The 25,283-nt window shown below is 37.3% G+C and overlaps 1 protein-coding gene across 10 annotated transcripts in view; it reads left to right on the top strand.

Moving 5' to 3' along the window:
* Positions 1-25,283, top strand: part of PICALM (phosphatidylinositol binding clathrin assembly protein) — a 68,294-nt gene that overhangs the window by 16,077 nt on the left and 26,934 nt on the right. For all 10 annotated transcript variants that reach the window (XM_076328413.1, XM_076328412.1, XM_076328410.1 and 7 more), the window contains exons 2-11: positions 10,835-10,977; positions 13,170-13,245; positions 14,840-14,942; positions 17,130-17,223; positions 17,744-17,855; positions 19,198-19,304; positions 20,428-20,469; positions 21,173-21,258; positions 22,954-23,077; positions 23,429-23,565. In XM_076328413.1, coding sequence (XP_076184528.1) covers positions 10,835-10,977; positions 13,170-13,245; positions 14,840-14,942; positions 17,130-17,223; positions 17,744-17,855; positions 19,198-19,304; positions 20,428-20,469; positions 21,173-21,258; positions 22,954-23,077; positions 23,429-23,565 — 1,024 coding nt within the window. The remainder of the gene's footprint in view (positions 1-10,834; positions 10,978-13,169; positions 13,246-14,839; positions 14,943-17,129; positions 17,224-17,743; positions 17,856-19,197; positions 19,305-20,427; positions 20,470-21,172; positions 21,259-22,953; positions 23,078-23,428; positions 23,566-25,283) is intronic.

The following is a 25,283-nucleotide window of genomic DNA, read 5'->3' as shown; positions in this document are numbered from 1 at the left end:
TTCATGCTGATAAGTCCCTCCCCTAGTTTAAATTTGTTAAACTTGGTATACGTGTTTCAGTTAAATAATAGTGTTGCATGTGGGAGATTGTAACTTCTGAGAGGTCTTTCAAACTGCTACCACGGTGTGTAGAAGAACAATGTTACCACTTCGAAAGGATTCAAAGTCAGGCTTTCACATCCTCAGCCAAGGCAGTTCTAGTGAGCCACGGATTACTTGGTGTAGGCTGAGCTGACAGAAATCTCCACTGGTGTGAACATTAGTTGGGATCCGCTGTTCACATTTTGTGCCCAGTATAGCTGTGAACTCGTTTTCTTTGGACTTTTCAGCTTGTATTCATTGAGCATGACTTCACTATATATAAACAACATCACTATATATGTGTGCTTAGAAACTGTCTCTGCGTGTTCGATTTGTAATAATGTGTATTTTTGTACTGAAAAGAGCTTATAACTCACTTTTTAAAATGGCATACTAAGAAAGCTGTGATGAAAAAAACAATACCAGCCAAAATCCCTAGTGGAGACGTAGTTCATTGTGTCAGAATAGTTCTTTTGCAGAAAGGTGTGGAATCACTGATGGTTATTCATCTAAAGAATTTTTTGCCAGTATGCCACATCCACTCCAGAGGTACATTAACCTTTAATTTCATAATAATTAACTTAAAAACATGCCTGTCTAAAAGGGGAGAAAATGATACTGAGATGGCTCAAACATTAACAGGCCTTTTTTCTTTAAGCTTCACAAGAGATAATTGTGACTAGATATTTAGTACAGTTATTCTTTACAAGAGGAAAGGAATGCTTCCCCCCCCCCCCCCCCAAAAAAAAAAAAAAGAAAAAGAAAACAACCTACGCTAAGGAATATCTACTTACATTGGTTGAATTCAAATTGGCAGGACTGGGTAAGCATTATCTGAAATGAAATTTCTGACTCTAGCTTAAATAATCTCTTAAATTTTTGGTGGCTGTCTCTAAGAAAATGTGAATACTGAAGAACAGACAAAAAGGAATCGTAGGGTGAGGACCTGGAAAATTAATCTTTAGAAAGACAATTAATATCTTTTAGATACTTTTGTATTGATTAATATTTTAAGATTTTAACAAAGATAGTTCTCTCCTGTTACAACAACTGATCTTGATGGGTACAGGTAACAAGCATGTTTTTTGCTGTGTTTTTTCTGCATGACTCTAGCGCATGGGAGAACTGCTTCAATACAGGCTGCTTACATCACTTTGCCATCAAATTGGAGGATATTTAAAGTGGAGAGTATGTCTGTATCTGGTTCTAATGATGCTTTTTATTAATAACTGGTATGTTGGAATACACCATGTGTTAACAGAGAATAGCATTGTGCTGGGAATGTTTGCAGCTGCTCTTCAGACTAAGATTAGAAGACCAAGTTACACTGATAAATTGGAGTAGTACCCATGAATGCTTGCAAGTGCAAAGTTCTAAATGGGTAAGGAAGGTGTCAAAGTTGAGTATAAAAGGATTATCTGAAAGTGCGGGAGCACTACAAGAGGCTTTAACTCATTTCATTTTCATTATAAACCACCAATGTGAGGCTGCAGGAAAGATGGGCATCCTTCCGTACATCTATAGGAGAACGTATGATGAGACAAAGTTGTCTCTATTATATTTGGTGCTGGGGAGCTTCAAGTATCCACCTTGCGGCACTATATTAAAAAAAAACCCCAAAATATTAGTGAAACTGTAGAGAATCCAGAGGACATCAGCTGAATTAAGAAGACTGGAAAGTTAGGAAACATTGAAAGAAAAATACTTATTAAGAAAGTAGATAACAGAGGAATAGTGTTTTTTCTATTGTGTTGATGGCTTTTATGCAGAGGGCGGATATTCTGTCTCCACTGAGAAGGACAAGAGGAAGTTCCTTTTTTCATCTGCACCAGAACATCAGGCTTTTGGGATATAAGATAGGCCTAAGGAAACTTGGAATTATGGACATATGGAGTAACCACTGAAGGCCAAGGCAGACATCTTTGGAGAACAGTGGATGACTAGTTGGACAGTTGTGTAATATAATAGCTCATTGTTGCTGAAAGTGGGAGGACTTGTCCACTTCCGTTTTTCCTCTTCTTATTCTTACTTTTGCATGTCATCATCTCCTGTTCTGTAGTGGCTTTTGCCAGTTCTGGTCTTTTGTGAGCCATGTTTTATCTTGTAGGACAATGGAAAAACTATGCAGGGTTGTGTGTCCCCATGTGTCATCCCCTGTCATCCCACCCACCACCACTTAAATTAGTTTTTTTTTTCTTTTCTGAGAATTTAATATGGTTTGGAGAGAAGTACCCCAGTGCTGGCATAACATAAGCAATGGAAGTGTGTGGCCGTTAGCAGGTAGAGACAGGAATGGGACCACCCTGTTTCATGGCAGTGAGCTGTCATGAAAATATATCCTATGGGTAATTATGTCTAAGATGAAGCAGGGGAATTACATGTTAACTGAGGTCCTTTCCAAACTTTATTGATTTCTGTGATTTGATAGTGATTGAGATGTGATAGGCTGAACCTAAGTTATGAGGGGCTTTGAAAATAAAGTAGCTGGTGTTTGAAATAATATAAAGGGTATTTAGTTGAGGAAGTCAGAAGGAAAGTGTAATTTAAGGCTCGCTCGTGCTTCCCCATTGATGGTTCTCCTAGACTAACTGTTCATGTAACCATCCTGACCTGTTCTCATGAATTTGTGTTGGTCTAAAAAACTAACTTACATGATGTGTTAAACTTGCATCAAGATCTAGGTGAATTAAGCTATGGTTTGTATTCAACTTGAAGAGTAGAAATGTTGGGGGAATGAAGGAGTGAGTTAGCTTGTAGCAGTAGCCACATAAGCTAGATCCATTAGCTCCAAGTCTGTTCAGTTGTGAGCTTGATAGCCTTTTCCTTATATAAAAAGGGAGAAGAAGAGTCATAAAACTGAACAAAACTAGTTGTCACTGATACTGGTTCCACAACTGGATGCCTTAGAGAACTCGCTCCTCAGAGGGATCCAGGCTCCAACAACCTATACGTTTAGTCAAGACTCTTCAGTAGCTGAGTGGAGCTTAGCAAACCTAGTTGGTCTAAATGGACCTGTTTCAGATGTGGGATTAGAGTAGATGACCTCCAGAGGTTCTGCCCAACATGAATTATTTTATAACTCAGTGATCCTAAGTGTAACTTGGGAGTTATAAGATATGAATTCAAATCTAGACAGCTAGAGAAGGGAATTGAACTTGAGTCTTAGCAGAGCAGACACCTATATGGGTTTGTGGGTTTTTTTGTTTTGTTTCAGCTGTTGGGTTAAGTGGAGGCACCAAAATTTTCCTCACTGCACATGATTTTCAACAGTGTAATAAAATGAAAGCGTTCCAACTTTGAATATTCTGTCTTGTGGAGAAACTGCTCCCCTGGGGGGGGGGGGACACACGACACGGAAATCGTGTATCAATAGCTTTTTAAATCTCAAGCGCTTTACTAAAATCCTTTTGTATGGCCATAGGTGAAAGGGGAAAAGATTGATCATAAGCAAATGCACACTCTTGAGTAGAATTGTTTTAAGTGTAGACACTGTCCCATATTCCACCATTAATGATTGACCACAGGTGTTCCCTTGTGCAAGTGGAATGTCAGTCACTAGCGTGTTATCTCTTCAGTTTGAAAGCTAATCAATATGCTAAATGGATTGTGTTCTATTGAATTCTTCTATGTGGACGTAATTTCATAAGAATAATTACTCAACTCATTCAAGAAATGTGTATTTCCTTTTATATTTAAAAAAGAAATGGCTTTGCTGTGTGTTTTGGCTTCAGTTACAAATTTACTAATTAGGTAAACTTGATCTGATGCATACTTGGCTTATACTTTGGATCCATCAATATATATTTAAATTCTAATAATAATTTTTGGCTTTCATCCTGTTAAGAAAAGATGAAGTGTTAAGGCAAATGAGAGCTTCCTGACAACTTCACAAACTTCACTTCTCCTGGCATGCTGAACTTCTGGTAGTTTGTATTTTAGAGTATTTAGATTCTGACTATTCTGGAAGAGTAGGGTATTAAAAATTTTTCGTGAAAGTTTTAATTTGTGTGTGATTATGTATGTATCCCTCTTATCACAGTAACTTTCTGGTCTGGGCATTGAGTTTATCTGAAATAAAGCAGCATATGCTATCTGAAAAGTGTGTAATCTATTCGGAATGACCTTTAAGCTTTGACAATACCTTGTGGTAGGGCAGAGATACGTAACATGCACATCTGCCCAAAGGTAATGATACAAAGAAATTAGCTATTTGCTTAATTTAATAGGGTGGTACTTTAATAATCTTAAAAAAAAAATCATCAAAGAGCTATTCATATATAGGACTTGTTATTGGGCATAGCTGTGTAAATGTGTATTTGTGGAAGATCACAGAATAAATTAGAGACTCCTGTTGGACCTGGAGCTAAGTATGTGCATGTTCTGAATATATAAGCTCAGGCTGTTAATGTGGTTTACTTGATTAATCATCCATAGTGTCTTTGTATGTTGATTTTATGTTGGCTTGGGAGAAATCAAATATTTGTTTAATATGGTGAAGGTATACATGCCTGCCTTTAATCATGCCTTGTACTTCCAGTGTTTGTTAGGTTCTGAAGTTAAAATATACACTAAGGCAAATTTTTACCCCTTTTGTTGTTCAGGCGGCCATTTCCTTATTGAATCTTGCACTAAGTTGCAGTGCTGCATTTGTGACACCAATTTCTGTGACCATGGGTGGATGTCAAACACAGGCCTGACTCCTGTAAGAAGCTGTTTTGGGGGACACTGAGTTTTTGTAACTAGTACCTCTAGCAGGGATCAAAAGAAAACATGCCATCCAAGCAAAGCCACTCATACATAGAATAGCTTCAGTGTGAAAACTGGATCCTTGAAACAGTAGCAGTAGTAACTGATCTGCTTGTCTTCTGGAGCTCTTCTTTTTGAGCTCTGTTTTTTAATATCTTTTTAAAAATAAATAAATTAGGCTAATGCTTACAATGCAAACTTCTTGAGTTTCTGGCAGGACCTGTGACTTATTTTATTTTCTAGCTGTAGTTAGTCTGAATATTGTATATGAGCTGCTTCCCAGATTGCAGTACTTGTTTCCTAATCATTTTCCAGTCAACTTCATAAAACTGCAATATCCACAAACGTGTGTGAATGAAGAGCAAAGTGCTCTTATTCTGAAGATTTTTTTGGTTCTGTTTTAGACTAAATTTAGCTAATCTGGAAGAACTAGATATTACCATATTTTTCACTTCATTTTTTTTCATTGGCACTGGGGTAATGAGCTCCTTCGTTGCAACTGTTACTTGGAGATGCTGTTCCATAGATCACTCATTCTGCTGTAGTTTCCCAACTTATGAGGGCAGTATGTAGTCTAGAATAATTTCTATTCCCAAGTAATTTCCACATTAAGTGTGTTTTTGCACCAGTTTGTCCTGGGCAAGGTCAGCTGCTGAATCTTGCACCAGAAGCATCTTACGTTGTTAGTTGTTTTAGCAAACATGAATTCAGATTCAATGAGATGTAGAAAATGGGCAGGTGGCTTACTGGGCAAAACAGTTCAGCATTTTCAAGCTTTTTGGTGTTCGACCAAAACTAATTATATGAGGGGTTAATTTCATCTGAATTTCATCTGTGTCTGAGGGAATATGTAAATAAAGAATTAACGAACTGGGATGTCACTTACCTTACTCTCCCTTTATGTTTTTGGTGGTTTTTTTTACTGAAGAATGTAATGTGTTTTAACTCTTGGCACTGTGTGTACCTACTAATGTTGAGTGATCAGTAATTCAATTGCCTGCTTGCTGGATGGGTAGTCTCTCGTATTATAAAAAAAAATAAGTCAGCATGTTGGAGAATATAACCAATTATGCGCTCACTCTAGGTAGCATCTTTGGTATAATAGATGAAAAAGCAATAGTTGTCAAGCAACTGTGACAGATTCCCATCTTGCCCTATTTTGGAGTAACTAGAGGTGTGGGGCGCGCTTTCTGGCCTGGAAGATCTGGTTCTTGTAAATATTTTCAGGTTGATACTTATGAATAGAAACGTTGTTCAAAATGGGAGGTATAGCTAAACCATTGGAAATAATCAGTACATGAAGTACGTAATTCTGGCTTATGTTCAGTTTGCTATTCAAGTTACTGCAAATGATACAGTCTGAGTTAGCGAAGCCTATTTTCAAGCCAAATTTTTATAATCTTACTGCAAATGAATATGGGTAAGATTCTGGAAGGAAATTCATAAGAACATGTTCAGCTTACTTGATGGTTCTTTTTGTGGGGAAGTAGACTGGTTTTTCATAACTTTGTCTTAGGAGGCTGCTAGTGCAGAATGAGGTTCTGCACAAGGAGTTAGGTCACAGGCACGTGTTGAAAGCGCACACATTCTCTAGGATAATTTGTGGCAGATGCCTTTGTTACTATCTAGGCTGACTGCCCCATGTTTGCCGTGGGTCAAGAATCATATGAACACTTAGCATGGGTTGGCTAATCCACATCTATATGCCTAGTGTGGAGTAGATGCTGTACTTCAACATCTTAGCCTTGTAGTAGCTGCTTTGCGTAGAGGATCGCTTCTTGTTTCTTGGGTATGAATCTTCAGTCTTGCTGTACTTTTACTGTACTTTTCACCTTATACTTCTCTCACCTAATAAATATCAATTGTGTAAAGCAATGAAACATTTGGTTCTTTCCTGTAACGAAGGCTGAACAGTTGTGAAGACTGTAGATACCTTGATTGGGAGTGCGTATGTATTCTTCTTACCCAGAGCATTATACAGTATTTTACTGCACGTTTTGTACTAGTTAACTTCAGCAGGATTAGGCAATACAATGCCTTTGGTATAGGAGCAGTTGCCAGTCTTCAGTGTTACTGAAATGTCTGTAGACCAGACCTTTGTTATGATTCCTTGCAAAATCTCTTTGTTGGAAAAAAACAGAACTGAATTATGTGAAAGTCATTTAGTGGTGAAAATTTTAACTGTTATAACAAAAATATGGTTTAGTTTCTTTTAGTTAAAAACAAACTAGAACTGTTTCCTAGGAAAATCTAGTTTTGACATCTCTGCTGAAATTTGGTGTATGATTTAGTGTAGGTAGGTAAATGGAGTTCTTCAAAACATAAGCCTTAACAATCACTTAAATAGGTCTAAACATAAGCCTTAACAATCACTTAAATAGGTCTAAGGTTTTGAAATCTTTAGGAATATACTCCTGTTGGAGTACACTACTCTTCTGGACTTTAACTTTGTAAGTCACTTCTCTGTTTTTGCTTGTCTCCATTTTCTCATTCTCTTTCCATAGACAGTACATAAAATTATAGATTACTTTAGGTTGGAAGGGACCTCAGAAGGTCCTTTAATCAACCCCCTGCTTAAACCATGTCAAACTTTAAAAGATCTGGTTGCTTACAGGCTCTAGACCTGTGAACTGTAAGAAACATCTGACTGAAGATAACGTTTATATTCCGCCTCCCTGCCTTTAGCCTTCTGTTCCGCAGATGGAATAAACCCACCTGCTTCAACCGCTTCTTGTGCATTGTGTGCTCTAAGCCCTGGCCATCCTGATGGCCTTTCTCCGGGCTGTCTCCAGCTACATCCGTGGATGTGACTGTGCATTCATTGCTGTCTAAGCTTCCCTCATACAACTCTCCCAGCCAGCTGCAAGCTTAACTTAAAATTCTTGTTGCTAACTGCTGCCTTCTTTGAAACAATGATCAATGTTTATTGTTTAGTATCTCTGTGCTCTGTGTCTTATGCTATGGAAGTTGTAGCAGCTTTTAGAGTTGGGAAGGTGGTTTGTACTTCCCAGGAGAGTGTCTTTTTCAGCTGTGAGGTGTTGTGGGCATTAATGCAGAAAGACAACAGAGTCAGTGACTTTCCTTTCTATAGTATTGGTGGGGGTAAGTATTCAATCCTTCTCCTTCTCTCCTATGACAAGAAGTTCAAAGATGAAAAGTCATCACGGTTTCACCAAGGCTTATCCCTTTTTGTTTGCTTGATATTTTGTTTGATTTTTGTTCTTTTCTAAGGTTAAAGCTATTCCCCTTAGTGCCTTGCCCTTTGGTTATATACCTGCCTGTCGTATTGCTCATACCAAACCCAGTAACTAGCAGTTGTGCGATATGTTGCTTTGGGCACTTAGGTTTCAAAATATGTAGCTAATATTTTCATAGGTGGGTGTGAGACGGGTTGTGTAAAGTGTAGGATGTGGAAATAATTATATATTTGTTCCTCTCCCTTAATGAAGGGTGTCTGTGAGAATAGGGTAAATAAGCAAGAACACTGTATGCGACAGTCTTCCTGAACAGGCAGTGCAGCAGTGTGGGATGCAGGGTACTGTCTTCTCTTCTGCTGTGTCTGTATTATGCTTCTTATGCTATGGTTAGCACAAAAACCGCTGATCTAATCTGGATTTAAATGTACAAATATTTCTTTATCAAATTAGCATTGCTCATGCAAATACTTTTCAAAGAAGCTTTTAGATAGATGTAACTTTTTTGAAACGTATATGGTGTAGGCACTTTGGGGTATCAGGACATACATCAGATTATTAAGCATCTGTGTTGTTCAACCTGCATTTTGTAGAGAAAGAAACTTCATGTTTTGCTAAACTTAGTTTGTAGTAACTGGTATCGCAGTGACTCTTTCCCTTGTTTGCATTTGCAAATTTACTTCCTTCCATTCAAGGCTAGACTTGCCTGTGTACTTCTGTTCTTGCCTATGTTCTCTCCCAGTTAGCTACTAGTTCTCCTTCCTAATATGCCTGCTCTCTCTCCCCCCGCCCCCCAAGTTCATTCATATGCTTTTCACATAAACACTCATCAGTTCTGTGAGGAATGATTTTCTGCTGGGTTACAGAGCCTGTTTTCTTTTACACACCGCAACAGATACCAAAACATTATTTGAAAGTCCAGTGATGTTTTAGAAAACATTTCTTCTGGCACAAAACATTACCTAGAATGGATATAACTTTTTAGTAATTTTAGATAGTGGATTTTCAAGTGGCACCTTTTTCTTTGTTACTGTTGACTAGTTGGCAAATGTTGCATTTAAGAATAGAAGTTCTCACTTTCTAATATGCATTTGCACCTCTTATGCCAAAATGTATGACTTGGCATCCTGTGATGCATATACCTTTGCATTTAATGTGCATTCCTGCCAGATAGCCTTGCACAAAACTGCTTGTGTTATTACTTAGGTGGGAAGACCTGAAGATCAAGAAGCTGCAGGGCTTGGTTTTAATGATCCAGTTCAGAGCATCTCTCTTGCTGAGTAATATCCTAGCATTGTCTTAACAGCCCCAAATCATCATCCAATAATAGATAACTGTGACTTAAAAATGAGGTCATGAATGCCTGTAGTCATCACAGTTTTACTTGTAGATAAAGGATGGCTAATCTCTCCATCTCATTACATTTTGAATGTGGAAATAATTTCCTGCTTGCTTCCTTTAATACTTAAACTTGTAAATAGCAGCTTTTTCAGTTCTGACCGTACTAATTCTGAGTTTGCGGTAGCCATGCTTACCCGCTTCTGCGGCTGAAGGAGGGTCCTGTCTTTCAGGAGTCCTTCTTGATGAATGATTCCTAGTTCACAGCTATGAACATAGAATGTTCATAGCAGGATATAAAACTGTCTTCAAAGGTTTAACGTTTCCCTTCAGATTAAACAGATGTTCCAGTTAGTCTTAGTAGCCCATAGACAGGCAGGCGTAGGGCTTACTCAAGGCTTGATCCTTTTTGAGCTATGGCCTTTGGCAGGCTGGCAGTTTGAGTGAAAATTACTGTTTTGGTTTTGGGGTGGTAATAGTAGTAAAATGTCATCAGTACTATGTTGCATTAAGTTTAAGCTTCATATTAAATGCTGTGTTATACCACATTTGGATGTTAATATGGTTGCTTCTGTTGTATTTGTCACTGTAGCATCATGATCTTAAGTCATCGCTTCCTTCATCGGCATTTGGAAATAAGTTACTGGATTATTACGTATTATTATATCAGTTATATTATGAGTATGGTTCCTCGTGGTTATACAGTTGTGACAGTAGCAAATCTAGAAGAAAGATAGGGTAACTTTTTTTAACAACTGTTTGAAGAGTCACTAGATCTTGTCTACTAGAAGTCCAGGTTGAACAAAAATTGGGTAGCTTTGTTTTAGCTAGCCAACCCCAGGTTTTGCTGTGCTCCTAACCATCTTTTCAGTTAATAACCCACTTTGTTGTAACTAAATTCATCTGTCAGCTTCTGGCATTGTAGCTAGAGGCTTATTTTTTTCACTTAACATTTCCTGTGCCCTTTTGAAGATGTTGATTGCGTTGTATCAAAACTAAGCAGTATTTTAATGTTTTATTACTCACATTGAACCAATGTCTAGGAGGGTTTACTGGTCTATTAAGAGACCAGAAATCTGAGGTTTACAATTAATTCTAGTCATAATCTTCCAGTAAAACTTGATTAAATGGTAACATGTAAGAATTATTTTGCTATTAATGCTTTAGATGTTTGAAAGCTGGGAGTTGTTAGTCAGATAGTGTAAGTCATTAGGGTACTTCTGTTCCAGGACCTTCTAAGGCAACTGCAAAACCAACTGAAGACCAGGAATCTTGGCAGTGAGCAGAGTGGAGTTTGTATTACGAGGTTCTGGTAGAGCAGTGCCATGGTGCTTTTTAAGAAATTATTTATTTTACTGGAAAGCCCCTCAGTTTTCATAGAAAATATTACTATATAAAAAGAGTGTACTGATTTTTTTGTATGTTATTGATCTTCCTTCACAGAACTCATAATAATAAAAATTTCTGTATTGCAGATTTAATCCAGTGCACAAATGAGATGAATGTGAACATCCCACAGCTGGCAGACAGTTTGTTTGAAAGAACTACCAACAGTAGCTGGGTAGTGGTCTTCAAATCTCTCATCACAACCCATCACCTAATGGTGTATGGAAATGAGGTAATACAAAAAATAGTATGTCTGAGAACAGTTACAGCACTTCATTTCTATAAATGTCAGCTAAATGCTTCCACTAATTATCTTTGTAAGAAAATCTTTATTTTTACCTTTTTGTGTCTTAACTCTGCATGAACACAGGTCTCATTATGTGTTTGTCTACTTTGTTTGTACTTTAAAGTTTGTAATTCTAGAATGAAAAGTAAGTGTCCTCAATGCTGGAGGTACCTTTTTCTGTGGTGTTATTCTAATAATAAAAAACCAAACAGACGAAACCAACAGAAATTATCTTGAATGGAGTTCTGAAAGCTGAAAATGAAAGCATTTTTAGGTTCATGCTGTAGCTAATCCAGATGGTCTTTTCTGCCAGGTAATTCGATTCTGAACGGATTTGTACCATCACCCTGTAACCTTTTGCAGTGAAGGCAAATGTGTGCCTGTGAGCTGGCTTTGAGCATCTAAATAACACCAAATACTGTAGAACAATTAAACAAAACCCCAATTTAAACAAAAAGGAATAAGCTTGTTTTGTTCCACAGCTTGAATTCCTATGGGGCCTTATTTTTTGAGATGCCAAGCCAAGCATAGCAGCATCTTGAATTTTCTGCATTTAAAAAAAAAAACCCAAACTATACTTCGAAGGCTTTTTTAACATTCCTTTTTACTGCAAACAGTCAGTATAATGTAAGCTATGTGAATTTTGGAATTAAGAGGGATACCTTCAGAAAATTACAAGTAGAATTTTGTGGAGAGGACCAAAGCTTCTCATTTCACGTTGCATTCAGAGTTCTTATAGGTCGTGTAACTGCTTCCTCTGGCTGACTGGCTGTGTTGTGAAGGGTTTTAAGTTTTAAAAAAAAAAAAAAAACATATAATGGTTTCTCTCGCAGGTCAGCTGCAGTGTATTTCTGGTCTTGGTGAAAAATCTATACTTTGAAGCTAAGTAAGCCACAAGAGGGCAAACTTCTCGTGTTGACTTTAAGCATTATCACTGGGATAACTGACACTTTCCAAAATAGACTCTACACTTCTGCTGTGCTTGCACTTTGAGTCATAATTTTTAAACTGATACCAATACACTTCATAGTAATTAAAGGTATTTCATGGGACTACTGTCTGAAATATTTTCCATTTTAAGAATAAAACTGCCAAACAAATTTTGCTTGCCAGATGTGTTACAGAAGTAATGAGGGCAAGATTGCTGCTCAAGATGAAACTTTTCACAGCTAGAAGTAGTACTTGAACAATGAACGTGAAAATTGAGTGCTTGTGAAAATGTCTAGAAGTTTATAGAGAATCTGTAAATCCCTTTGTAAAAAAACTGAGAAGTGTTTGGTCCTCCAGCTTTTGCTTAATTCATTTATAGCTAAGTACTGAGTGCTTTTACCCTTCTCCAGTCTTTTTTTCTATGTAACCTGTGTATTTATGCTAATGAAAATAATTCAGTAGTACATGTTACACTAATCACAACTATTTTTCCTCTGTCCAAATGTTATTACAAGTGAATGATTGGTTTATTTTTGTGGCAGCTCTCTATACAGTGGTTCACAAGACAAAATTATTTTTCCTACTGAATGACCTGAAATGTGTCTTTACAAGATGAAAATAGCATCGTTCATTTTTGTGAAACGTAATTCAGAATTATATGTAACTAATGAGATGTACTAAGTGTGATACTGTGTTAATGTTTTATATGGATTCTTATGTTTGTTTAACGTTTGATTTATAAGCCAACTAATCTTTGTATCACCTTATTTTCATATTTGAGCTAAGTACTATTAAAATTGTATGCTGAGCAAAGATGCCTTGGCTAATTGGTAAAATGAAATCAACTGTTATAAAATTGAAGTTAGTGAAACAATTGTGAGCATGTAAAATGAGAACGTATTTGGGGGGATTTTTTCAGAAGTTTCCAATTCCATATTCTGGCTTAAAATAAACAGTCTTTCAGTCAGAGGCCTTCATGCAATATCTACATGATTTTGCTTTGTTCACAGATTTTTACATAAAAAATAATAACTAGCTTCATTTGAAAACTTAGCTGAGTTTTTGTAATAGTTTCCAGATTTGAAATCAGTCTTAAAGCATAAAAGCTGAATTTCATAAGCTGGATAAAAAGAGTTTCTAGTACTGTTACCTCAGTTCCAGCTCATTGGTAATATAGTAAAAGCATTCAAATTTTTCCTTTCATCTAGCGTTTTATCCAGTATCTGGCGTCCAGAAACACATTGTTTAATTTGAGCAATTTCCTAGACAAAAGTGGATTGCAAGGTAAGGTGTCTTTTTCATTAAAAGTTAGTAGTGTGCTGGGGGACAGTAAATACAACTTGGTAACTCTAATGGACTGTGTCATTTAAGAAGTAATTTCTGTCTGTTTTACCCCAGACTGCATTTCTTCATTTACAGTGCTATTGTGGCATGGCAGAAGCTGTCTGCTGGAGGAATTTGTTGTGTCTTTTAGGAAAGGCTTACTTATAAATGCTTCTAACTTTCTTAGCTAAACAGATCTGACTTAGTATTCCTCCTATTTCTGAAGAGATTTCTCCATTTGGAGAGGTATATTTTGATTAGTAAGTTAAATTTTAAAAAATGCATCATATGTACATCAGATGTAGCATGTCATAGAATCATAGAATCATTGAGGTTGGAAAAGACCTCTAAGATCATCGAGTCCAACCGTCAACCCAACACCACCATGCCCCCTAAACCATGCCCCTAAGCGCCTCATCTACACGTCTTTTAAATACCTCCAGGGATGGGGACTCCACCACTTCCCTGGGCAGCCTGGTCCAATGTTTCACCACTCTTTCAGTAAAGAAATGTTTCCTCATGTCCAATCTAAACCTCCCCTGGCGCAACTTGAGGCCATTTCCTCTCGTCCTGTCACTAGTTACTTGGGAGAAGAGACCAACACCCACCTCGCTACAACCTCCTTTCAGGGAGTTGTAGAGAGCAAAGTGAGAGTCAGTGAGACAAGTGTCTAAAAAAAAAATAAATAAATAAATTAACTTCTTGGGAGACTGTTTGAAGACCATTCCATCCATCTTTGAGACTAATTCTGTGGGCAAATAAGTTTCTCTCTGGTTCAGATTTTTCAGCTGAAATACCCTTCCAAATTGTTATGCTGCAGTTCAGTGCAGTTCTGATCGTACATGTAGCTGTCATCTTTTTTTCTCCTGAGGTCATTTCTTACTTTCTGCATTGCTTTTTATATAGCTGGTTCTAATCTTTGCCACAGGTGTACTAAAAAAGGCACACAGAATGGTTGCCCGGGGACAGAAACCTGCTCAGTGATAACCGAGGGTCTACCAAATTGCCTCATTTTATTGTCTTAACTTCCATGGTCTCAGTATAGACTATGAACAAATCTTGGTCCGTATCCTTGGACTGACAGTTATCAAAATGTTTCCTATTGCCACTGTCTTAACATAGAAAAATTTCTATCATGTCTTAACGTTTCCTTCAATGCCTCTTTCTGCTCAGTTGTAAATGAGAGAATGTGTTGTGGAGTTGATGCAAACATCTTCGTGAATGCATCGTGTAATTTCTCTGGTAGTAATTTCTATCATAGTATGAGAGAACTTGCATGAAGATACTTTGTTTTGCCTTTGGAAGTTATTTCATTAGGAAGTGAAGTGTAAACTTCTACATAGTTCAGGTCTTCTAGATATTTGGAGTATTGTCTGTTTAATTTACATGGTGACTACAATGATGTACACAGCTCTTTGTAACAGATGAACTATACAAAATCAGGCAAAAATATAATGAAGCTGTCTTGCGTTAATATCTTGCACGTTATTTAGAGCAAGGTTCTTGATCTTTAATTGACTAGGTAAGTAATAAGCTTCTGAAACTTGTTTTTTAGGTTATGACATGTCAACGTTTATCAGACGATATAGTAGGTATCTGAATGAAAAGGCAGTTTCCTATAGACAAGTGGCTTTTGACTTCACAAAAGTAAAAAGAGGGTAAGGACTGTATTTTGTTTTGCTTATCTTGAGGTTTTGTCTTATGTCCTGTAATTCAAGTGGAAAATACCAATGTTGGCTCCAACTTAGTACAGACAGTAATGTTTGCTTTTGTCAGTTGGATAACTCCCATGACACACAAAGGCTCGACTGCCCAGTTATGTATATTGCAAAAATATTTTACTTCAGTTATTGTAACTTTACTTCTTTAAACATTAACAGTTTAATATAAAGAAGTGAAAAATGGTATGCATCAAAGTATATATCAAAAAAGTAGAAGTTTGGACAAATCTTCCACGATAGATCAGAGTTACTTTGTCTTGCATGTAGTATAGGGGACTATGCAATTTACTTGTGTTTCTAGCTCTGGAATGTTTAAATGACAGGTGTTTCATGAAACACCTTGCAGTCCTTTCTGGTATTTCTCTGTTCTTGTCCCAAAATGTATGACGTTTACTACCTTTGTAAAGGTAGTGCAATTCATACTTTTAACAGAACATTGTAGTAGATGCTACTCAGAAGAGTTTGTCTACATGAATTAAAATTTTCCCTGGAAAGTGAGCTCCTTTAAGAGAAATCAGTTGTTTGAGACTAGGTACCGGTTTACATGTAAAATAACGCAGTGCAGAGCACCAGTAGTTGGGTAAATTGCATGTTATAGTGAACGATGGAATTCATCTGGAGATCTCCTTCATTGGGAAGGCTGGAGAGGATGTACTGGTCACAGTTGAAAGTCTTTCCATCTTTGTCCATTATCTCTGTATGCAGTGCTTTTTAAAGTTTAAAAACATAATTTTAGTTTTACATTCAGGCATCCTTTATCATCCATACACAGGAAAATTTATCTTGATGCTTAAAAGTTAATTCTTAACTAACCCACAAAAATCTCAACCTAAAACTGTTGCAATAGTGGGCTGCCTAATGAAATCTTGCATTAGTGTTACAAAGCCATTTAAAATTGGCCCGAGAAGACTGTCCAAATCCCTTACACCTCCTTGCTAATACTGTACAGTCCATTTTGTTTTGAAATGTGACGGTAAAGTAAAAGGGGAATGCTTGGGCTCCTTTCACTGTTTCTGCCTTTAGATATGGTTGGAGTCCCAACAACGTAAAACACTTAGCCTTTTCTGCATATAGGATATGTATGTGGTCAGATGGCTGCAGATACACTAGAGACTTACACAATTCCTTTATAATCAGGTGTTTTAGGCCCAATGAGGTGAATTATTTAGCCCACAGCATGTGTCTGGAGGTCCTTCTGTGAGCCAGCAGGAATAACTGTTCTAGTGGCAGCAATCTACCTTTTCTACACCTCATTTTTTTTCTCAGGGGCTCTGCTCCCATGCCCTGCCACGTTAGGTTTATTGCAGTTGCTGTTTGTGGTTAGGAGGGAGTATATGGCACAAGTAGAAAGCTGGAAGCGGTGGGCTCCCCATTGCTTTCCAGCCTGGAGAACAGCCACAGCCTTTTCTGTGCAGATGCACTGTGGGATTTACACTTGCAGGAGACATTTGGTTTGCTGTGTGCATGCTGATGCAACTTGCAAGGCTGTCTGAGTGGTCTTACAGAAAGCAGTTGTTTCTTGCCACTGAGGTGATTTAATCTCTTCCTCAGTTGTTGCTTTTCTTGGATATTTTTAGTCGTAGTCTATTTAATCTGGACAACTAATAAACAACCAAATATTGGTAGTCAGCCATTAAAAGGAAGTTTCATGTAGTCTCTATAATCTTTCTGAAAAAGCTTGAAAAAGATATTGTCACATTTGTTTATTCTTTCTTACTGCTTTTAGTTGAAAAGAAAATCGTCCAAACCGACACAGAATAATAATCAGTGACTAGAAAAAGCATAGGTAAAAATTTGCTTCAGAAATAACCTTCAGAGCATTTTTTTGGTTACCTGATGCATCATACCTCTGCTATATTTCTGAGCACTATCAGTTTCATTTCCTCTGAATAAAAATTCATCTTGGATTTATATTTTGGCCAAATAAAAGTTGTTGCTTTTGTACACTGCAGTTATTACAGCTGTATTGGCTAGACAGAGTTCCTAAACAACAGAATGCCTGCTTTGAATGGCAATGATTTCAATGTTTTCTCTGATGACCTATTTTATTGTCTACGTTATGTTTCTCACTAACAATTGCCTTCAAAATTCAGGTGAAGAACTTTCTTTTGTTTTGCACAACAGGGCTGACGGAGTGATGAGAACAATGAGCACAGAAAAACTCTTAAAAACTGTACCAATTATACAAAACCAAATGGATGCACTTCTTGACTTCAATGTAAGTTTAGCAGCGTGTACGTGTCTAACATACTACTGACTTTATTGTACAAACCTGCACAAGCTTGTAAAATAGGTCAAGATTAAAGGTCTTGAACTTGGTTCCATGTTATCTGCACAGTTTAAAGAGCACAAATCATTTTGTTCATTGATATACTCCCAAGAAACCAGAAAAAAGAAATATGATGCTCACTGGAGAGATTGCTTTGTACTAAATTAGTGTTGCTTATTGTGTACATTGTGTAAGAATTGTTTGTTTGTTTGAAAGTTGATTATTTCTGCCCTCTGTCTTTTAGTTATGTTAGTTAACACTAACATTAGTTAACAGAAATGTCTGCCAAAATGATTTGATTTAATTCTGTGCTGAGTGATCCTGTGTTGATTTGCTATGCTGCTACTTTCCATTAATAGACAGTGAGATGACTGGAAAGCATGCCTTGGGATAGAGTACTGGAGTTCAACTAGAAGTTTTCTGATAAGGGATCAATTCAATTAAATTAACTATTTTCTGATCTTCTTAGGTCAATAGCAATGAACTTACAAATGGTGTAATTAATGCTGCCTTCATGCTCCTCTTCAAAGATGCCATTAGACTGTTCGCGGCGTATAACGAAGGGATTATTAACCTCTTGGGTAAATATAACTGCTTTCTGCAATGTTAAACTTTGGGGAGGGAGCTCAGTAAACAATCACAAAGAGCTGCTCTTTTTTGAGAAGTTGAAATAGTCTTACTGTAAACACCAAAATACTACTGTTATTTCCAAGTCAGATTTATTTCCAAGGTTTTTCTGTCCAATTGCATTTTCCATTGCCTTGTATACAGGGATGGGTAAATTTCTGAAAACAAAGCCAATTCACGTTTTTCTTCACTTAATTTCTTTCTTGCACTGCTTTGTTTTGTGGTTTGGTGGTGGGGTTTTTTTTTGTCTCATTGAACTGCGTGGCAAACCAGAATCATGGTATTGATGAGTTTTTCTTTATGAAACAGGATCAGGTTTTGTTTCTTTTTAAGTGGAATAAGTTATGGTCAGCTACAAATTTGCAGTCACAGCATCTGTGATTGCTTGGCTATCAAAACTTGAACATTGGTTAGTTTTAATGACTGGTTGGTTTGTGTTTTTAGAGTATATCTTACATTTTAAGGGGAACTACAAATTCAGGCTTCAGGCCCTTTCACTTGCACACGCTGGAGATACAGGGGAGCCTAAATTTGGAAAATAATTAAGTTGAAAGTAATCTGTTGATTTGCCTTGGTTTGGTTGTATTCTGTGATTGGATCAAGCTATCTGATTGCCGTTATTACCCAATGCTTGCAAAATGGAAAGCAAAATCCAGAATTAGTCAGTAAAGGACAGTCATGTTTCCAGTCTGAAGCTCCTGTCTACTTCTTTTCCCTCAGTAAGAAGAACTAGCATGCAGTTGCCTTCACTCATGTTTTGAGTGAAGCTTAATATAGAAACAGGCCTTGAAAGTGCTGTTTCAAGGAGAGTGGGACCCTCTCGCTTTTGGTTTTGTAATCAATTGCATCTCGTTGTAGACCACACCATAACAAGAAGCATCAGTCTGGTAGAGAATACCAAAATCTTGCCTGATATGCGGCCACTGGATTAGAGTAGATGTTTGACTGTCACGTTGTAAAATTGCCTTCCCCCCTCCTCCTTCCCCCCCCCGGATGAATTTAGATTTCTTTGGGTGACCTGTTCTTAAACTTGATTGTCCTCTTCAGGGTGGTTTTGCTTTTGTGAGACCTAGTACCTGCAAGGTAAGGTGTAATTGCGTGCGTGTGGTCATTAGCTCATGTTCAATGGAGCTTTTGTCATTTGGTGCAAGTTAGGCATAGTGACTTCTGCAGTTAACGTAATAAAACAGATCTGCAGGCATTTTCTGTTTGTCTTGTTTTATATGCTTTTACTTTGCATATCCTTTGCAGAATGCTTGATTTCTTATTTAATGTGAGTATTCTTACTGTTTATAGAAAAATACTTTGATATGAAAAAGAACCAGTGCAAAGAAGGCCTTGATATATATAAGAAGTTCCTCACTAGAATGACACGGATCTCAGAGTTCCTTAAAGTTGCAGAGGTAAACTTTAGTCAGCCAAACTTTGCCCTTTACTTGAAACAGCTTATAAAATGCTTATTTTATCATAAAGAAGATACTACTTCTTTCCAGGCTAACTGCAGTTCCATCAAGGGTCATCTTGTCAGTCTCTACCCTGGTGATTTGTTCATTTGAGAACTGTATTGAAAAACCTGACTACAAAATACTTACTGGTTTATCTTCTACTTAAGGAGGGTGTATAAATACACATTTTTTAATTTCCTTGGTTGCATAGTAATTGTGAGCTTTCTTTGAAGAGCCTTGCTTTAAACAAATAAAGTAACTTCATGGTGATCTGCTGCTTTCTATGATTCTAGCTGTATTCTAGTTTGAAACCCACAATTCTGCCATAAGTTTTAGATGAAACAACAGCTTCACAAATAAGAAATTAAGACAAGTAGATGAACGTGTGATTTTCTTTTTTTAAAGATGTCTTGGCTATTGGTGTGTTTATAGAGGAAAAAGCTGTTATCTTGCAAAATGTTTTGTTTGTGGCTTTTTTAATTGTATTGATGCCCTAGTATTATGGAATTCTTCTCCTAACAAAAAAATAAGCCGTAAAGCTTGGCTCGCTGTCTGTCCTGACAGAATATCTCTATCAGAGATACTACCTTCAGCTATCTTCAGTTGATAACAATTGAAGTTGAGAGTATTAATCTTTCTACTGTGACAATATATATCCTGCTGCAGAACATCATAAGTTGATCTGCGTTTTACAAAACAGCTTCTTCACAAAACTTTGAAGGTGCTTTGTTTTAGCAAATATATGCTCTATATCAGTAGGGCTGAGAATTTACCACATAAATTGTGGGATAGGCAAGCTGCTCTAGCCTTAAAGTTCTGAAACACTTGATTCTTACTCTGTTTTTTTTTCTAAGGTTGTATCTGTTAAAATATCTCTAACACACCTACTTCAAATGTGTATACATTTAACAGAAGAATTTATTATAACCAACCATTATAGAGTTCAGATTGTGGAGATTTAAAATGTATATGGACAGGTTTGTGCTTTTTACATGACTTCATCTTAATGTTGTTTGCTTTTTGAGCATCTTTGCCTTTAACAAAAGCAAACAGGTTCTAAAGCTCATTTGTTTTATTACAGCAAGTTGGAATTGACAGAGGAGACATACCAGATCTCTCACAGGTAGATAAACCTATTATGCGTTTGCCAGTGCATGTCTGTTTTGGGGTTGCATAATCAGAAAAACTTGGCATTATGGCATTCACTTATGCTTTCTCGCGTACATTGTCACCAAGTTATTTCCAAGTTTGTGATTAAATCCAACCTCTTGTCAGAGCCTGGCTTTTATATGCAGTGATCCTATTGTAAAATATTATAGATCATTTCTGTCATACTCTGAGTTTTAAGACAACCTTATTTCTATCATGCTTGAAGAGGCAATTTATATCTGTGAGTTCACATAATGATATGATGAAGCTGTGGTTTTTAGCAAGCTTGCTTTTGCCTATATGCCCATGTAAATCATTGTGAAGGCTTGCAGAGTGTGCACATAGAAATTACTTTAGGTACAATTTCCTTCTTAGTGTCTCTTGAAATACTGACTGCTTCCGATTGTCTGCTTGCTGTTTCCTAGCTGTTAATTTTAACATCTCTTGACATATTTCAGTATTTACTGGTGAGTCATTATGACAGAGTAATGTAGTGAGGAGAGTACATCACCTGATACTTTAAGTAATTAAATACGTACAGGATGCCAAGATGCAGTCTAAGTATTCTGAGCTGTTGTACCAGTTGCCCTACAGTTGCATTCTCTGAAAGTTTTTTAACTACTAATTTGCTTTGCCTTAGATTCTTCAAATCTGTTCCCGAATGTCTCTTTTTGCAGGCACCGAGTAGCCTTCTTGATGCTTTGGAACAACATTTAGCTTCTCTAGAAGGGAAGAAAATCAAAGATTCCACAGCTGCAAGCAGGTGCTTATGCCCTCGTCCTTTTAAACAATTGTTGAATCGAATGTTAAATCCATTATCTTTTTATTTCATTATAAACTAAGGTTTGTGTAGGCCATGTTGAAGACATTGTATTAGCGATGATAGAATAGCAAGTTATCATATTTTTTGCTGGGTACTTAAGGCAGCTTCTTCTAGGTCAACAGAACTAGAATCTAAGGAGCTGCAAGCACTTGCTGTAGAATCCCTCGTGTAGTAGTTATACTTTTAACACCTAATCTTGAACTTATGAAGAGAAACTAAGGTTTTTTTTCATTTACTGCATGCAAATGTTCATTTGATGTTAATAATTAGACTTCTGTAAGGTATGCAACATTTATTTATCAATGTCCTTAGACTCTTATATCTCAACTTTAATCCTTTTTTTGTCAAAAGCAAGGAAATGCTTCCAGAAGTCCTTACACTAAGAATGGATTTTTAAAGTAATTGGGGATTAAAGCCATAATCATAGAATCATAGAATCATTGAGGTTGGAAAAGACCTCTAAGATCATCGAGTCCAACCGTCAACCCAACACCACCATGTCCACTAAACCATGTCCCTAAGTGCCTCATCTACACGTCTTTTAAATACCTCCAGGGATGGGGACTCCACCACTTCCCTGGGCAGCCTGTTCCAATGTTTCACCACTCTTTCAGTAAAGAAATTTTTCCTCACGTCCAATCTAAACCTCCCCTGGCGCAACTTGAGGCCATTTCCTCTCGTCCTGTCACTAGTTACTTGGGAGAAGAGACCAACACCCACCTCGCTACAACCTCCTTTCAGGGAGTTGTAGAGAGCGATGAGGTCTCCCCTCAGCCTCCTTTTCTCCAGGCTAAACAACCCCAGTTCCCTCAGCCGCTCCTCATCAGACTTGTTCTCCAGACAAGACAAACTCCATAATGTTTATGGTAAAAGGCATTCACTGATTTTGAGTGCTTGCTAAAACACAAAGTGCAATCTAGAGAAGTCCTCTAGGCAATTATCGTTGTTCTTCAAATTTAAAAAAGCTTAATATTGGGGGGAAGACTTGCAAAATTAAATAGCATTTCTTTATTGCGTGTTCAAAAAATAAGGCAGTAATATTTTATATGTTCTTCTTTTACAGTAGTGACAATATTAGGGCTTAGCACCATTTTGTTAGCTACTTCTCAGAATATTTGCTTTCTTTTATAAGATTAGTTTGTTTTAGAAGTTAAGTATTTGTTCTAAATCTTTTTGCACAGTCTTAAACATCATGATAAACTGCAGACTATTCCTCTGGGATATACTAGTTGCATTGATAGTTTCTTAACTAAATGTGTTAAATTAACAATTTGAATTGGAGCCCAGATTATTGGAGATTCCCATGTATCTACAAATAATGCCACCTTAGGCAAACAGGAAGAGAGCAAATGCTTCAAACAGGAATTCTGGGATGCAGTTTGGAGGGGAAACATTTAAGGGGGAAAATCCAAAATCCAGTGTATAAGAGTAGATAGCATGATTTCCAGGCGTTTTCATTTTGCAATTCATATGGCGTATCTTATTTAAACTTACCACTTTGTACAGTGTAAGATATAACCAATATTATAAAGAGTTCAGAAGGAGACTGGGTGGATACAAGCAAAGTGCGCTTTAGACATTCCTATCACGTGTCACCTGTTAACAGCCAGCTTTTCTCCTGTCCAATTACTTTAGGGCTACCACCCTTTCCAATGCAGTCTCTTCCCTTGCAAGCACTGGCCTGTCCCTCACAAAAGTTGATGAAAGGGAAAAACAAGCTGCGTTAGAGGAAGAACAGGCTCGCTTAAAAGCTTTAAAGGTAGGCATACAGAATTTTTAATTGAAAACACTTTTCCTACGTTCTTGTTGATAGCTTATTAGGATTCTTAAAGGAGCAAAGGGGAAAAACAGAATTACTAATACTGAACATGTACTGTTGGCAAAGCGCTGGAAGTGGGATCTTATGTACATATACCATACAACTTGTGGAGGGTTTGTTAAAATAGTTTCTGAAGGACTTGTGGTACCACTGACTCTTGTAATTACAAGTAGCTGACACTAGCATGTGGAATAAATAAAAAGTATTCTTTAGTTCTGCTTTACTTATCTCTGAAGTCATATACACAAATGTTGTTTCTGGATTTCTTATGCCAGCTCACTTTCCCAACAGGAGCAACGTCTAAAAGAACTTGCAAAGAAACCTCATACCTCTTTAACAACTGCAGCTTCTCCTGTGTCGACTGCAGGAGGAAGCATAATGACAACACCAGCCATTGATATTTTTTCTACCCCTAGCTCTTCGAACAGGTATGCTTAATGGTGTTGCTTCACTGTGAGATGCACTGCAGCTAGGGTTTCCTCTAAATTTCTGCTGCAGAGTGTACATTGCAAAAGGTTGGTTGGGTGTAGAGTACGTTAGTCGTGATAAGAAATGATGTTTTGGGTAAAGTGGATGGGGAAAATAACCTATTGCTATAAATAACATAAAGTATGTTTTCATCGTCCGTTTGCAGAATAGTTTCTGATATGAACCAACTGCTGACAGCCCTTGTAGCTGCTGTTAGTCAGTGAACCAGACGGTTGGAACTGTAAAACACACATGCTTTCTCCCCAAAGAACCTTACAAGTTAATTTGGGAAAAGTCAAATACAAGTTCAGATTGGGAGGTCATGAAGATAATACTGAATTTAATGTTGCATTTCTAGATCTTTAAAAGTAGAGTGGTAACAAATGTTCTTGGTAGATTTTCAGAAAAAGGAAAGCCTGAAACAGGATTTGAAAGAAGAGAGGCAGGTTTTGCAGTCTTGAGTTGTATCTGGAACATCTCTGTCTGCAAGGACTTGCAAAGATAGTGCAAGAGTACTCACTGCACACTAATCCTGATCTTTGACTAGCAGGAACTGTTGGTATGAGTAAGTGTGTGATCTTCATTCTGTAACATACCTGTCAAATCAAGCAGTAGCAGAAGGTACAGTGCTTTTACCAGTATAGAAGGAAATAGCTCTCTGAAGGCATTTTTGCTTTAAGTGTGATCCTAAACCTAAAGGATTGCTTAGTTGTTCTGTTGGAGCTCACGTAAGAATCTACTGTTGTTTTAAAGTAGTCAGCACTTTGACAGCCTTCTTTCCCCATTAGAAAGCTATTGTAGGAAATTACTTGACACCAAATATGTGGAAAACAGCTGAATTGCATATAAGGAGCTAGAGAATCTGTCAGTGAAAAACTTCCTTGAGGCCAAAATATTTGAAATGGGTGTACGCTTTGAACTAGTAACTTGAATATCTGATCTTGCTTCTTAAGATGTCTGAAACGTAAACATCTGATAAAGCTTTTTCAAACAGCCAGAAATGCTACATAGCGAAGACGAGCATTTTCTTCTAAAAACCCAAATGCTAGTCTGTCTTCATGTTTAAATTCAGTTGCTGGCACTATGACTGCTATGAGCAAAGAACAGATTTTACAGCAGGAGCTGCCATGAAGGGCGTATGTTGGGTCATAAGTTCAGTTGCTTGCTATTAGACGCAATGTGTCTGATTAATCCCTATCATTAACTTCAAGAAGCTTTACCTTGAAAATTTATCTTGGTTCTGCTGCTCACACTACAGGACTGTGCCAGACCATGCTGCTTTTTAATAGGAGTAGTAGTGGCAAAATGTGATTTCAATCACTGTTGAAATGAAATAGTAAAAACTGAATGATACAAGTGATTGGGTCGGCAGGAGAATATGCAGAGATCTAGGATGTGGCTACTACCCTTTAAACTCTTGTGCCAGTCTCATTTTGAAAAATGCTTGGATGCCACAGTGACTTAGCTTCTGTCCATAGTAGCAGCTGTATGTGCAAATTTTTGTTCATTTCATGTGCTAAAAAGTTCTGGGTGAACACGGGTACTCTTTTTTTTTTTCAAGACTAACTTAAAGTATGAAATGAACTCTCTGCAAGAGGGTGAATTTTACTGTTCCTGTTTGACTCTTGAAATTATTGCAGCAGTGGTATTTGAGTTCACTCTTCATTTCCATGTGATG

The sequence above is a fragment of the Aptenodytes patagonicus genome, chromosome 1 (genome assembly GCF_965638725.1).
Source record: "Aptenodytes patagonicus chromosome 1, bAptPat1.pri.cur, whole genome shotgun sequence".
NCBI lineage: Eukaryota > Metazoa > Chordata > Aves > Sphenisciformes > Spheniscidae > Aptenodytes > Aptenodytes patagonicus.
This window is presented reverse-complemented; position numbering and strand designations above follow the sequence as displayed.